Source organism: Hydra vulgaris, chromosome 09 (assembly GCF_038396675.1).
Source record: "Hydra vulgaris chromosome 09, alternate assembly HydraT2T_AEP".
NCBI classification, from domain to species: Eukaryota; Metazoa; Cnidaria; class Hydrozoa; order Anthoathecata; family Hydridae; genus Hydra; species Hydra vulgaris.
Window position 1 is genome coordinate 59,904,110 of NC_088928.1, and position 15,505 is coordinate 59,919,614.

General features: G+C 27.8%; 1 protein-coding gene across 1 annotated transcript; it reads left to right on the forward strand.

The window, feature by feature from the left end:
* Nucleotides 1-4,523: 4,523 nt before the first annotated feature.
* Nucleotides 4,524-11,824, forward strand: LOC100207775 (zinc finger protein OZF). The gene is made up of 5 exons (XM_065806215.1): nt 4,524-4,721; nt 5,346-5,507; nt 6,028-6,262; nt 9,965-10,256; nt 10,964-11,824. The coding sequence occupies exons 1-5, from the start codon at nt 4,623-4,625 to the stop codon at nt 11,646-11,648; spliced, it is 1,473 nt and encodes a 490-aa protein (XP_065662287.1). The 5' UTR covers nt 4,524-4,622; the 3' UTR covers nt 11,649-11,824.
* Nucleotides 11,825-15,505: the final 3,681 nt, after the last annotated feature.

Sequence of the window (15,505 nt, forward strand, 5' to 3'; positions counted from 1 at the left end):
ATCTGAACTTCAACGTCAAGGAAATCGATTTAGTCTTACGTTTGACGAGTGGACTTCGGTAAAAAATAGACGTTATTTGAACATTAATGCTCATTCTCGAAATAGATTTTGGAATTTGCGTTTAGCAAGAGTTAATGGACATTTCCCAGCAGAAATGTGTGTTAAGTTAATTGAAAACATACTGAAAGAACACAACTTAAAAATTGATCGCGATATTGTATGTATTACCACAGATGGTGCTTCGGTTATGAAGAAAGTAGGCCGATTAATGTCCATCGACCAACAACTTTGTCTAACCCATGGAATCCATTTGGCTGTGGTTGACGTCTTGTATAAAATAACAGTTGTGGAATCGACAGATGATTATTTTGAATATGATGAAAATAGTGCTGGTAAGATTTCCAATGAATATAATAAAGACCATTTAGACGGACTAAAGATTTTTCAGAGCTCACCAAATTCAAATGAACTTGCAAATAATTTGGCTCCATTGATAAGCAAAGTTAGAAAAGTTGTTAAGCTGTTCAGACGATCACCAACAAAAAATGAAACCCTTCAAGTTTTTGTAAAAACTGAACAGGGTAATAACCTGTCATTAATATTAAATAACAAGACCAGATAAAACAGCTTACTTTTTATGCTAGAGCGTTTTTATAAACTAAAAAATTCTATTCAAAAAGCCCTGATTGACTTAGCTCGAGTATTAATTTTACGGAATCTAAATTAGAATTGATATAATCAACAGTTTCTATGTTGTTACCAGTGAAATTGGCTGTAGAGGCTTTATGTCGGAGAGACGCCAATCTACTATCAGCTGATGCTACCCTGGCATTTATGCTGCAAAATTTAGGCGTAGGACCTTTAAGTAACAATATGAAGACCTCCTTAATTAAAAGAATAAAAGAAAGACGCACAAATTTATCTTTTCTTATAAAATATCTTCATAAAGGAGATCAAGCCCAAAATAATTTTGGTTCAGATATCATATTTGATCGGCTAACTAAAACTGCTTTGGTAAACTTAATTGTGCATCTTATCCAGCGGCTCTCATCCGTACAAACTGAAACTACAGCATTCCCTACAGAAACAGATGATGACGAAAATACCATAATGTGCGAAGACGAACCTTTGACCTTGACATTAAAGGAGCAGCTAGACATCGCCATAAATAATGAGATGAAAATGAAAACAGTACCAAAAACAAAGCGAAATATTAACGATTTGACTAAAATGGTACGAAAAGAACTTTCTATATTTGTGGAAGACGGTACACGTGGTACCAACTTGACATTGGTCTACGATTATATTTTAACTATTCCCCCAACGAGCGTAGAAGCTGAACGGGCTTTCTCTTCATCGGGAATGTTATGTAGGAAAATTCGATCATCTTTAAATGACGAAACTTTAAATAATTTATGTTTTTTGCGAGCCTATTTTAATAATAAATAACTTTTTTATGTTTTTTGTTTCAAATTAATTAATTATATATATTATTTTAACTTAAAAGATATAGTTTTGGAACCGTTTAATTGTTGCTTTGGGTTTTACTTAATTTTTTTTTTAAATACAACTAATTTTTTCTAAATACAATTAATTTTTTTGTTGAAAGTCCTCCAATGCTTATTATTTAAATACTTATTTATATCTATTTACTTTTTGAAATTAAATTTAATTTTAACATAAATCCTTTAAGACAAAGAAACTTATTTGAGTTCGATTTTGTTTTTTACTGGTTTATCAACTTTTTCAATTTATATTGGTTAGAATCATATTTCAAGTTTTAGATGTTTTAAAGGCACAACTTGCCTTATGCTCATTTACATCACTAAATAACTATGTATTGTATATGTTTAAAAAAAAATAAAATTGCTTATCTACGGATTCATCAAAGAACATAAAATCATTTATTTTGGGGCACTCCGTTAAGGGATTGTCCATAAAGTAAGTACGCTCGGGGGGGAAGAGGGGGTCTGCAGATGGCGTATATTTGAGATGGGAGGGCAGTGTGTTGATTTTTATTTGAAAGGAGACTCCAAATTGAAAAAAATATCATAAAATGTTAGATAAAATGGTTAAAAGCGTAAGTACTTTTAAGGAGGTGGAGGGTACTCAAAAAAGCGTATTGCAAAATGCAGGGGAGAGGGGGAAAGGGGTCAATGAAAAAAAAGCGTGCGTACTTTATGGACGATCCCTAACAGACTATGTGTTGCATAAACGTAACATATTTATGCAACACATAGTCAACACATGTTAACTCCGTTAACAGACTAAGTGTTGCATATATGTAAGTTATAACTTACATTTATGCAACACATAGTCTGTTAACGGAGTGCCCCAAAATAGATGATTTAATGTTCTTTGATGAATCCGTAGATAAGCATTTTTATATTTTCTCTTACCTCATTTGCAAGAGGCTTGACTAGGCAACCAACCTATATTGTTTAACTTTACCTTGAATGCCTTCAACTTAAATGCCAACTCGAATGTCTTATATTTGAAAACATTCGAAAGGTCATTAATATAACAACATACAAAAGAGAGAAAAAATTAAATCTTGAGGAGTACTGTATCTAATTTTTAGCAGTTTCGTGTTGTTGTTTTTTTATTTGTAATAACGTAGTGTAGCAGTGACGTAGTGTTATAGTGGCGTAGTGTTGTAGTGACGAATGTTGTAATAACGTAGTGTTGCAGTGACGTAGTGTTGTAGTGTTGTAGTGATGTTTATTATAGATATGTAAGCAATTTAGTATTATGTTATATAATTTTTAGGCTATTTTTTTACATCTTATTTTTCATTTATTTTTAACACAATATTTTTCAGTGTCAAAAGCGACGAGTAAATAAAATTTTCTATTACCAACTTTTTTTGGTACTTAAATAGTTTGCTAGTTTTATTGATAAGACCAAGTAGTGAATGTTAATGTTGCGTTTGGAAACTATTATTTTGTATATTGATTTTCATTTAGAATTTTGTTATTATTTAAATATTTGTATAACTCATATCATACAAATATTTTTAAAATGTATTTATCGTTATTTGTTTTTTATTACATTTGTATTAAACAAATTTCGCTCAATAAGTACATATATTCTCAATATATACTCAATAAATACATAATATACTCAATAAGTACATAATAACACAAAATGAACTGAGATTGATAGTACTTGTTTATGGAGCAGGTTCTTCCAGATTTATATGCTGGTACAATTTTAGTTATTTTTTACCTTAGTACAATAACTGTTAAGAATGATGACTGAAATATTTGAATTACGTTTCTCTCGTTCAATAATGATTAAGTGTCTCTCGTTAAACATGTAACTCGACATTATTAGATTGATATATTCGATAACCGATGCATTACTTTTTTAAAGAGATTTTATGTTTTGATTTGTTGTTAAAGAGATTTTATGTTTTTGATTTTAACTTGTTGAAGTTTAAACAGCTATCTCATTATCTTGTACTTCCACGCCCTATATTCATTTGTAAATAATTGATTTGTAAGTATAGAGATCAAATTAAAATTATTTACCGGATGCAACAAAATATTCGTTTTTTGTGGTGCAAGTGTCTACTTGTTGGTTCAAAAAAATGTTTCTGATGTTTAAGGTGAATTTCACCAAGTTAAAAATATGAGCACAGCAAAATAAAAAAAAATTAAAAAATTGCATTTACAAAATTGTTTTTACAAATCCTTCTTTTAAAAGTTTTAAAACATCGATGTTACGATATCGTAACAAACTGATATCAGATTGGTAATGTAAATATCAGAAGAAAACTTAAATTAATTTTGAAGTTTATGTGAAATTTAAATTTTTAAATAAACATTGAAGCACCATTGGCAGAGCATGATATTTTCAAAGATGCGTTTGCATCAATAACTCCATCGTTGACAACTGAACTATAAATGAAAGATGTACAACCATTCTTAATTGAGAAACAGATAGCACCAGGTCTTCCTGAGTTCTACACTCTATTAAGTTTATTTGACTCATCCTGTAACATCTGCTACAGCTGAGTTTTGGTAGACGAAAGATAACTTATCTGCGATCAATGAAAAGCAAGAGTAAATCTGGATTGGTAGTTATTTCAGTTCATATATATATATATATATATATATATATATATATATATATATATATATATATATATATATATATATATATATATATATATATATATATATATATATATATATATATATATATATATATATATATATGTATATGTATATGTATATATATATATATATATATATATATATATATATATATATATATATATATATATATATATATATATATATATTCTTTCTTTCAGTTTAATTTTATAGTTATTAAAATTTATGTGGAAACCTTAATTCAGCTTTGCATTTTAACTATATATGGTCTTAAAATTTACACTTTGTTAATTAATGAATGCAACTTTGAAAGATCAAGTTTAATATCATGGTTCTAAAGTTAGCGCGGGAAGCATTACACTTTAAACAAATAATCCCGCACGGCTGAGAATTTAAGAAACTTCTTTTCCGTAAAGTAATCAAACATATATGTATAATAAAAACAATTTTCTCAGATTTTGGACAGTGTTGAGATAATTTGACATACTACAACTTAATTACATGGATGAAACGATTCCTCTTGATAGTATTCAGGCTATAGCTGCAACTTTTGGCGCTTCATTTTGTGCTGAAAAAATAATAGATACTGTTTTGGAAAAGGTTTGTCTAAATTTTTTTTCTGAAAACCGCAGTTTTTGTGAAAACCATGACTTTATAATTAATGTAAATTTTATTTAAAACGACGTTTAAAATTTCCACACAATAACATTTAAAAGTTGTAAAGAAGTATTTTAAAAAGAGCTTAATGCATTTATGATGCAACTATTTTCAAATAGTGTAATTTAATTACTTTTTGTTAAAGTTAATTTTTATATTTAAAAATATATTTGAATTTTAGCTGTTGAAAAATAATATATATTTTCATGTTTATTTATTTTTTACAAACTGTTATTTGATGTCAGAGTTGATGTTTTTTAGTCCGTGGTAAAAAAAAAAAAAGAATACTTTTTATTTGCAAAAACTCCACTTTCTTGATGTTATTTCGCAAATAAGAGAGTCATTACATCTCAATTTAATTAATATTTACTTACTAATCAGTAAATATTGCTTACAAAGTTTTTAGGTACCTAGGAAATTAATTAACAGTTGAGTTTACAGGTTGTTTTCATTATTTTGTATCATTGTTTTATTGGTTCAAAAAAACAATGAAACAAGCTTTACATAGTAATTTTTTATTGTTGCTAATTTGACTTTTATTAATTAATATTTTTTTTTTTCAATAAGGATGGCACTCGGTACTATAAAGTACGATGGGTGAAGTACTCTTGGGAACCCACATCAAGTTTTATACATCTTGAGCACCTTATTAGAGACTTTTGGACTGAGTTTGAACATCATATACCAGAAGTTCAAGAAAAAGTTCATACATCAAATGAGATTCTTAATGTAAGAAGGTTACTTTTTTTTTTTTTTCAATTTTCCTTATAAAAAATATTTTTTTAATGCTTTTATTGACTTTATTTGTTTACTTACAAATAAATAAATAAAATTTGCAAAAGATTCCAACACTCACGAAGGTGTTTAGAATATTAAAGCAATCACAGTTGTTTTTAAAGTTTTAAAAGTCTATTGGAGTTGCTTGAAAAATTTAAGATTCACATTTAATAACTATTTATTTGTTAGTGGTGTAGTGCTTTGTGAATAAAGAGCTTTTGTTTTTAAATTCATTATTCTATTATTAAATTCATTATTCTTGTTTTTAAATTCATTATTCTAGACAAAAGTTTTAATCAAATATCACAATAACAACAAAAATATAATCAGAAAATAAATATACCAAATAAGTGTAGAATTTATCTCTATGGATTAGATAATGATTATTATTATTTTTTTATTTATTTACTAAACCTAAAATAAAAAAAACAAGTATTTAGAAATTTCAAGAAATATTTTTTTCTTATTTCAGGTTCAATCAAAAGTTATTAATGAACAGGAATTAATTCCGCAGTTTGATGGTGAAAAGCATAAAGATGAACTCAATACACTCCTTTCTACATTTGATGCTCCACAAGAAGATATTTCTCATATAAACAATGTTGAATCAACGGCGTCTCATTCTTTTACACAATTGGCATCTTTAAACAAAGTCCAATCATCATTAGAAATATCTGATCATATCATCCATCAAATTGTTTCACAAGGTAAGACTGAGTAGTTTTTTTAGATTAAAATAAATATTTAATTTTTATTTTCAAGAGTATATAAATACTAATAGAATAGAATAGAAAAGATGCTGTACACACTTGAGGTGTGTTGAGTCTTAGTTACGTAGAATTAAAACTATGACAGCCGATTACAAAAAATAATAAGGAAGAAAATTCCTTTCGTTTGTAACTCTGTTTGTGAAGAAATGGTGACAAATTCTCGAATTGGTAAATTTTCTGCATACAATTGTTACTTCTGCTTGATCGTTCCAGCTCAAAATTTTAGTAGAGGGTGGTGAAAATTAACAAAATCTTTGCCTTTTGAGATCTTATACATTTGAATCACCTCTTCTTCTTTTATCTTAATTGCAAAGTTGGCAATTCAAGTATCTTTAATCTTTCTTCATACAATTTCCCCCATAAAGATTTGATTCTAGTAGTCCTGTGTTGCACGAATTCAAAATTGTCAATGTCTTTCTTCCAAAATGGACTCCAAGCTGTTGCTCCATATTCCAAATAAAGAGGTACTAACAATTTGTATAGTAACTTTAATGAAAATTCATCTTTTTTTTTTGTTTTTTGTTTTGTTATTCACCTCCTCAAGACCTAGAAGGCCACTACAGATGAGGAGGCTACTTATTAGTGGTTATAACTCTTTCTCAACTCTATAGCTCCGAAACACGAACCTTGACAAACAAGGCCGCTGCGCAGAGAAACAAGTTGAGCGCGGTACTACCAGGGACGTGGTGGGGATCGAACTCGGAGCCTCTCGCTTATGAAGCGAGCGCTTTACCACTACCGCATACCTTACCACTACACCACTACCGCATCTAAATACTTAAAAGAGTTTTTGATCATGTCTAATTTTCTGTTTGCTTTGCCTATAGCTGGATTAATATGATATTTCCACTCTAAATTATTAGAAATGAAAATCCCAAGATCTTTTTGTATTTTTGTTTCTGTTAAAACAGAGTTGTTCAATTTTTATTCATATCTAGGATTCTTTTTGCCAATATACGCTTTACATTTCGATTCATTAAATTTAATTAACCAATATTCAGACCATTTTACTAACATGTTAATTTCCTCTTGTAATAATTTATTTTAATCATAACAATGATTGATTGAAATAACTTTGGCATCATCTGTATATAATTTAGTGACTGAAATAAGTCATTAATGAAGATTAAAAATAAAAGAGGTCCAAGTACCGAACCTTGTGGTATCCACTAGTAACCATCTTCCAACTTGAAATTTATTCTCTTATCACCACCCTTTGAGTTAGATCTGACTAAAATGATTTACACCAATTTAACAAAAATAACCCAAATCTCATTCTAAATAATTTTTCCAGTAATTTCTTGTGAGAGACTGAATCAAATGCTTTTTTGAAATTCAAAAACAAAACATTAACTGAAATGCCTCTTCATACACTAACTTGCATGATGTTTCCAACAGGTTTGTTATACAACTTTTGTTATTAACAAAACCATGATGCTCTTTAGAAATTAAAATGTTTTCAATGAGAAATACCATTATACAATCTCTAATAATTCGCTTCATAACTTTACCAACAATTGATGTTAATGAAACTGGTCTATAATTTGTTGAATCTAGTTTATTGCCCTTTTTGAATAACGGAACAACGTTTGCACATGACCATAACTTTGGAATAGTTTCTGTACTAAAAGATTTATGAAATATTAATGCTAACTACTTATTATATTATATTAATGCTATATTAATGCTATATTAATGCGAACAACTTGACAAAGATTCTGAACATTCCCATGAAACTTTTGGATGAACATAATCTGGACCTACTTTGTACATGTTTAAATTACTCAAATGTTTCTGAATAATAGAAATACTAAAATATGGATCAGAATATTTTTTCAAAAGATTGTTGCCTAAAACTTCTTCTGATGAATCAACTTGTATAAAAACATATGCAAAAAATTCATTAAGAGTGTTTACTATCTCTTGATTATTAGTAGTTATAATACCATTATGTAGCATTATTGCTTTGATAAAGTCTTTAAATCTTGTTTTTTTATTTATATATGCATAGACACTTTTAGGATTGTTTTTTGAATTAAGAGCCATGTTTCTTTCAAAATTGTAATTACTTTTTTTGACAAGTTTTTTATATCTTTAATTTTTTATACTTATTGACTTCTAAAAGACTTTTAAAACCTTTTTTAAAAAATTTTTGTTTCTAAACCAACTTTTTTTTTTTTTTTTTACACATACTTTTAAGTTCACTTGTCATCCACAGTAAGTTGTTTTTGTGTTGAAAAGAATTTTTATCTAAATTTAGTGTTGTAATATATTTTTCACACCCTATTTCATATTTTCTTAACCATTTTTTGTAACATTCATTAACAACAAGTTCTTCAAATTCTTATACCCGGTTTGTGTTATTAAAATACAAATCTAATGCTTTATAGTTTTCCTTTTTCCATAAAAATGTTTTCGTTATTATTTTTTTTTGTATTAATAAATTAGACCTATTTTCATATCCAAATCTAAATTTCAAAGTATGATGACCATGATTGATGCCACCTAACGGTCGAAAATTCTCCAGAATATAAACTCTGTTGCTATTATCAGTTAAAAGGAGGTCTAAAATATTAGTATCTATACCAAACTTTACTTGATAACTAGGACGGTTAACATTTTGGTGCAGGTAACAATCATGTAGCGACTCAACAAACATACTTGCTGTTGTGTTACTCTCATTTATAATCTCACTAAAGCTTTTGTTGTTCCACTTGATGTTTGCATAGTTAAAATCACCACATATTAAATTAACAGAGCAATTTTTATTTTGTTTGAGTACATATGTCTGCTTTAATGATTTTATAATGTCAACACACTTTTCATTATTACTAAGACCTGTCCAGTAAACACAACCACACAAGATTTTCTCCGCCAATTTCAATCAAACACCATACTTGCTCATTATTTTCATTTATTAGAGATTGTTCATTTATTTCATAAGATTTAATATTCTCTTGTATATAAATCCACCACCACAACTAAATTGATGATCCTTTTTAAACAGGTTATAACCCGGAATATTAGTAGTAGACAATTACCTTTAGTGACTGTATCATGGTCACTTAATTGGTTATATTGTTATACAAATATTGACAAGGAAAATGTATAGAGTGTTGAAAATTATTTGTGCCAGTATTACACTGATGACTAAATAACAATATTGTTAATAATACTGTCAGTATTATTAACATCTACTAATGATTTAGTTATTTTTCATTTTCATATTTTTTATGAATCAACATATTTTGTCTTTTTCTTGTCAAGAAAGATCAAAATATCCTTAATAAAACCCAAAGTTTTCCTTAAAATGTCTTCGAAATATCCTGGAATTTGAAATTAGTTATTGGCTGGCCACCCTGTTATTAGAGTTATTTTATGCTTTTCATTTAATGATAAAGATTTTTTTTAGAAAGATACTAATCTTGGTTTCTTAAGATTTGCTAAAATTTAAAATTTTCTATCCAAAAAAATAATCAAAATTTATGATTCTTAGTGGTCTACCAAGAGACCAAAGGGGATTTATAGACCCTAGTTTAATGATATTAGATTAAAGAAAAAGTTTCTAACAATGATTTTTTAGTAAAGATTTGATTGAGTTTTATTTCTACTTTCAATAAGAAACTTAATTTCTTTTAGACTCGACTCATTTTCATGAAAAGCAAAGAAATCGTAGTGATGATGATAACAATAGTGAATTTAAAAAACGACGCAAAATACCTGGAAATTGTCCAATTTGTGGAAAACATTTCAAGTCAACAACAAATATTGCTGCCCATAAAAAACTTCATACTGAAGAACGTCAGTTTAACTGTTCTGAATGTGGAAAGAAGTTCCGACGCAAGTTACATTTACGTCGCCACTTAGAGTCTCATGCTGGTGTAAAAAGCTTTATATGTGAAGTTTGTGGAAGTGCTTTTACAAGTAAATGGTAATTGCTAAAAAAATAATTTATTAACTATAATTTTGTTTGCCTTCACTTAAATAAGTCTTAAAATAGTCTTAAAGTTAAAGTCTTAAAATAGTCAGTTAAATAAGTCTTAAAATAGTCTTAAAGTTAAAATCTTAAAATAGTCAGTTAAATAAGTCTTAAAATAGTCTTAACTTCATTTAAAACAGTTTCTCCCCTGTTCAAAATTTAGACCTGGCGAAAATGAAATATATAGGTGTTATTTTGTATATGGGATTGTCTTTGTATGAGTTAATTTATATATGTGAATGTTTGTGATTTGCGTTTTTATCTATTATGTATGCATATGCTTTTATTTTAATAATGTATTTGTTAGTGTTATGTGTACAGGGTACAGAAAAAGTTCCCATACAAAAGTATAATTTAAAAAAATTATCTGTATTGTGTTTTCTTTCAATATATAGTGTGTTTTTAGTATTCTTTTGTATTCTTTCGTATTCTTTTAGTATTTTTTAGCATTATTTTGTTTTAAATTAAAGTGTAATTTGTTACTTGTCTTGTACAAGAACTTTTGCTGTTTTTGCTGTTTAAATTTTTGAACGGGAACTTTTTCCGCACCCTGTACACATGTGTGTTTTTAATTTTATAGGAGTATGTATTTTGTTTAATGTGGTTGTTTTTATGTTATACATAGCTTAGAAATATTGTGGCTAATAACACTCTTTTAGGTATATGGAGGCGCATGCTGTCATTCACACTGGTGAAAAACCTTTTCAGTGTGATGTTTGCGAAAAGAGATTTAACAATAAGGCCAACCTCAATAAACACCGGCAGATTCATGTAAACCAACGTCCATTTGTTTGTAATATTTGCGGCCAGAGTTACCGTCATAGTTACGATTTAAAACGTCACATGTCTACGCATTCGGTATCAAAAGATTTTATTTGCAGTGAATGTGGAAAAAAATTTGCTCGAAAAACGTATCTTCAACGACACTTATTGACTCATGTAAATGAGAAAAAGTATTGTTGCACTCTTTGTGATCAAAAGTTCTTGAACAAATCTCATCTAAACATCCATTTAAAGCAACATTCTGAACCCATCCAACATCCTGAACCCATCCAACATCCTGAATTTCCTTTTCATGATTCAGTACACAATATGACAAAGACAAGCGTTTCAGGCGAAAGTTTAAGGGCGTCGAATTTTACAAAATCTTGTGTAAAAGATGAACAAGAAATGCAATATGATTTTGCCACAGATATTTCTGATACCCAACAGAGTATAAATCCTGATCCAGCAATTTCAACAGATAGTTTTACACAACACATTAACAGTTATCCCGAAAAATCCAGTGATCCAATATCTGATCAACAAAGCTTGTGTGATTTTAATACTTGGCATGGCATTTAGTGTTATGGTGTTTGCTTCACCTTATTTGAATAGCACAAATTTAATTGTAAAAGACCTTTTTATAAGTTATTTATAAAACTATTTATTTCATTTATTTTTTGTAAACTTCATAACTTAGTATAATCTTATAAATTTCTAGAATCAGTTTTATTATTTACAATAAATATTTGTATATATGTGTGTGTATATTATATATAAGGTTCTTCAATAATATATCAACCTGTCTCAAAAGAAACAAAATTCCAAATATCAAAAGTAATGATCATTTTATAAGAAATAATTTTTAGATTTTAGTGCCTAAAACTTTAAAATTAAAACCTAAAAAAGATTTTTTTGAAGTGTTGAAGAGTTTTTTGAGTTTTTTAAACACTTTTTCTTTATAAATTGATAATTATTTTTGAAAGTTTGATATGATTTCGCTTCTTTCGAAACCTAGGTTGATATATTTTTGAATATTATTATGTAATAATATTCATACCCAGACTTTTGTATAACCTTATATATATATATATATATATATATATATATATATATATATATATATATATATATATATATATATATATATATATATATATAAATGTATGTATGCATTTATATATGCGGCTTAATCCGCAAACGATATAACTCCAGTAAACCCAACTGTCCAGGAGCAACATGAAAGTATTTCATATGCCCCGTATACGCACTTACATGGATTTTTATTGTTCATTTTTCATATTTATGTATTTAAAATCATTACTAAGAACAATTTATGGTTTGTACTATGATGTCTTAGAAGTAAGAAAACCTGTTACCGCAATAAAGTCGATTTTACAAAAAGGTGGAGTTGTCTAGTTTGCGGATTAACCCGTCCATATGTGGTTTTGTTTATTAAAACCAAAAAATTCTGAAAATTTTATATTTTTAACCACTTTTTTTAAGTGTTTTTTTTATTAAAATTATGACAAAAATGACTAGAAACATTTTCGATGATCAACTAGGTTCACATTTTTAATAATCTTTTTTTATTAGTTTTGTTAAATAAAACCTAATGAAATGTTATTATTGAAAAAATTTCATATATGACCCCCTTACAACTCTTTTTAAAATGTTTTTCCTAAAATAATCCAAAAATTTTACATATAATAATAATATATTAACTATGTTCGTGTTTATAAATAGTTTTATTTATACTTTGTATACTAAAACCAAAAAAATGTTTACTTAAAAGAATTTTCACCCCCTCATGACACCAATACCCCGCAAACCCCTTTTTCGCCCGCGTCATTATATTTTTCTGCCTAATATATTGATTATTTGAATTATAATTTTTAGTAAAACAAATAAGAATTAAGGTAAGACGGGACAAAATGAGACAGCGGGGCAAAATGAGACAGATCGCATTTATAGTTATCCTAACCTCGCAATTTATTGTTTTAATGGTTTTTAAAAGTTTAGTTGTGCTCTTAAATTATTTGTTACAAAAAATATTTTGATTCACTTTAAAATAAGGAAGATGAAAAGAGCGACAACCATTTTATCTCTTGGCAATTGCGAATTTCGATACGTTGTTGTTTTAATTTTTCTCAGCCTTTTTTTATCTTACGGAGTGGAAAAAGAAACGCTTTTTATTCAAAGTTAGTGTTTTATTATCATCTTTAGGCATTGCTCTTATTTCCATTGCATGCTTTTATTTCCATATATGGATATTTTATTTCTATGACAAAATTGTCAGGTAATTACACAATTTTGATGCCATCATGTTGCGGGCCAAAACGAGACTTTTTGGGTTTTTTGTTTTGCCGATATCAACTATGTTCATTTAGAAAGTTAAATATGGTTAGAAACTATGAGAAAAACTTAATGTGGCAATTTTTCTGAGCAGAGCATGTTATGTTAAAATTAAAAGAAATCTCATTGAGAATAGCAACTTTGACATTTATCATAAATAAAGATGCTTTACACAGAAGGATTTAAAGAAAATTAAAGAGTTTGGACTATTATTATGCATAAAAAATCACTTAGTTAATTATTGCCAGATGATAATAAAATTTAAGTATTGCCAGATGATACTGAAAGTCAATTAGTTGACTACATAAAAGAAATGGATTGTCTATAAGTGACATTCAACGAGTTGCCAGTATGTTGAAAAGTACAAAATAGTTCATCCATTTAATAAGTACAATGGTGTTGCAGGAAGAGATTTTTAAAGACTGTAAGTGGGTTTTTTAAAGAGAAATCCAGACCTCAGAAATCAGAAAACCTTAAGGGTTGTCTTTAAATTGTGTTTAAGATTTAAACAGCAGTTCTGTGAACATTTGTTTCAATGATATAGAAGTTGTTATAAAAAAGTACAAGTTTAAACCTCATCAAATTTTTAACTGTGATCAATCAGGCATTACAACTGTTCATAAATCTGTTAAACTTATAACAATAAAAGGAAAACATTGTGTTTCTTCTGTAACTTGTGGTAAACAAGGTGTAAAGACAACTGTTGTTTTAAACCGTTTAAAACTTTTTATAATGTATAATGTGGATTATGGTTACATAAGCATCCTGGATGAAAATAAAAAACGATTAAATTAGAGGTATATTCTCTAAAGCATATCATAAAGCTGCCTCTGTAGAAGTTGCCTGTTATAGCTTTCGCACGTCTGAAATTTATCTTTTGTGTCGGGATATAATTCCAGACGTTAAGTTTAATAATGACAAAACCTCTAATGCCAACTTACATAAACCTGATAAAATTGATTTACAAGTTAATTCAAGCACCTTATTACCTTTGTCGTCAGGATGTTCAGAAAATATTGATTTTAATATAATGAAAAAATAGAAAATAAATGGGCATAAGGAAAGGGTAAAGAAAGAGTTAAAAGTTTAAGTGTTGAAAACTGTGAATGTTTTTGTAATGGATTATGGAGTATGGCTGCAAAAGTATTGAAGCCGAGTCAATGTTTAAAATTTACAACTTGGGCTCATTCAGACTGATGTTAATTTCTATTAATACTGGTGAAGCATTATGTGATTTATGTGACTAGTGACAGTGTGTTTGATTATATGATTAACTAGTTACAGTTTGATTATGTATTATATTTGTTTGGTTATATATTATGTATTATAATTAACTGTATTATATTATAAAATCTTTATCTTGCTAAACCTCTTAAAAATCTATTTTATTTATCATAAGTTATTTGAATTATTTTTTTTAAAAATCTGTCTCATTTTGCCCCACATAGCAGGGCAAAACGAGAAAGGATTCTCAATAAATGATCTCTGGTCACCAAACCACTGCAATTTTGCAACTCAAATTTTGTAAGGTTATAGTAGGATGGTAAAAGATTTGAAAAATATCAAGTTTTTATTTCAAAAGTTCTTAGACGGTCTGTATTAGATAAATTAGAGCTTAAGTGTCTCATTTTGCCCCTCGTTACCCTACTTGATAAATAATTTTCAAATTTATTATAAAATATTATTTTTATTAAACAAGCAATTAAATGACTGTTATAGGTTGAAAATATTAACGTTACCAGTAGATTCTCCTTAAAAATACATATCCCTTCAATACAACACATATATACACTTTCAGCAATGGGTACCACTAATGTCATAGAAATTTTTAAACAATGATTGGGTCTCTAGACATCCTATATGACTTAATCAAAAGTTTAACTCTTATAATCTAAAATACCAAAAAAGTTAATGTAAACCAATTTTTTTGTTTTAAAAGTTTGAATTTATGCATTATGACACCCTGGTGTTTAAAAACTTAACTTTAAGTTTGCAATCATTTAATTTCTAGATAATGCTAGACCTGTTTTAATCATCCAATGCAATATAAACTAGTTACCAACTCTAAAAAATGTTTATTTTGC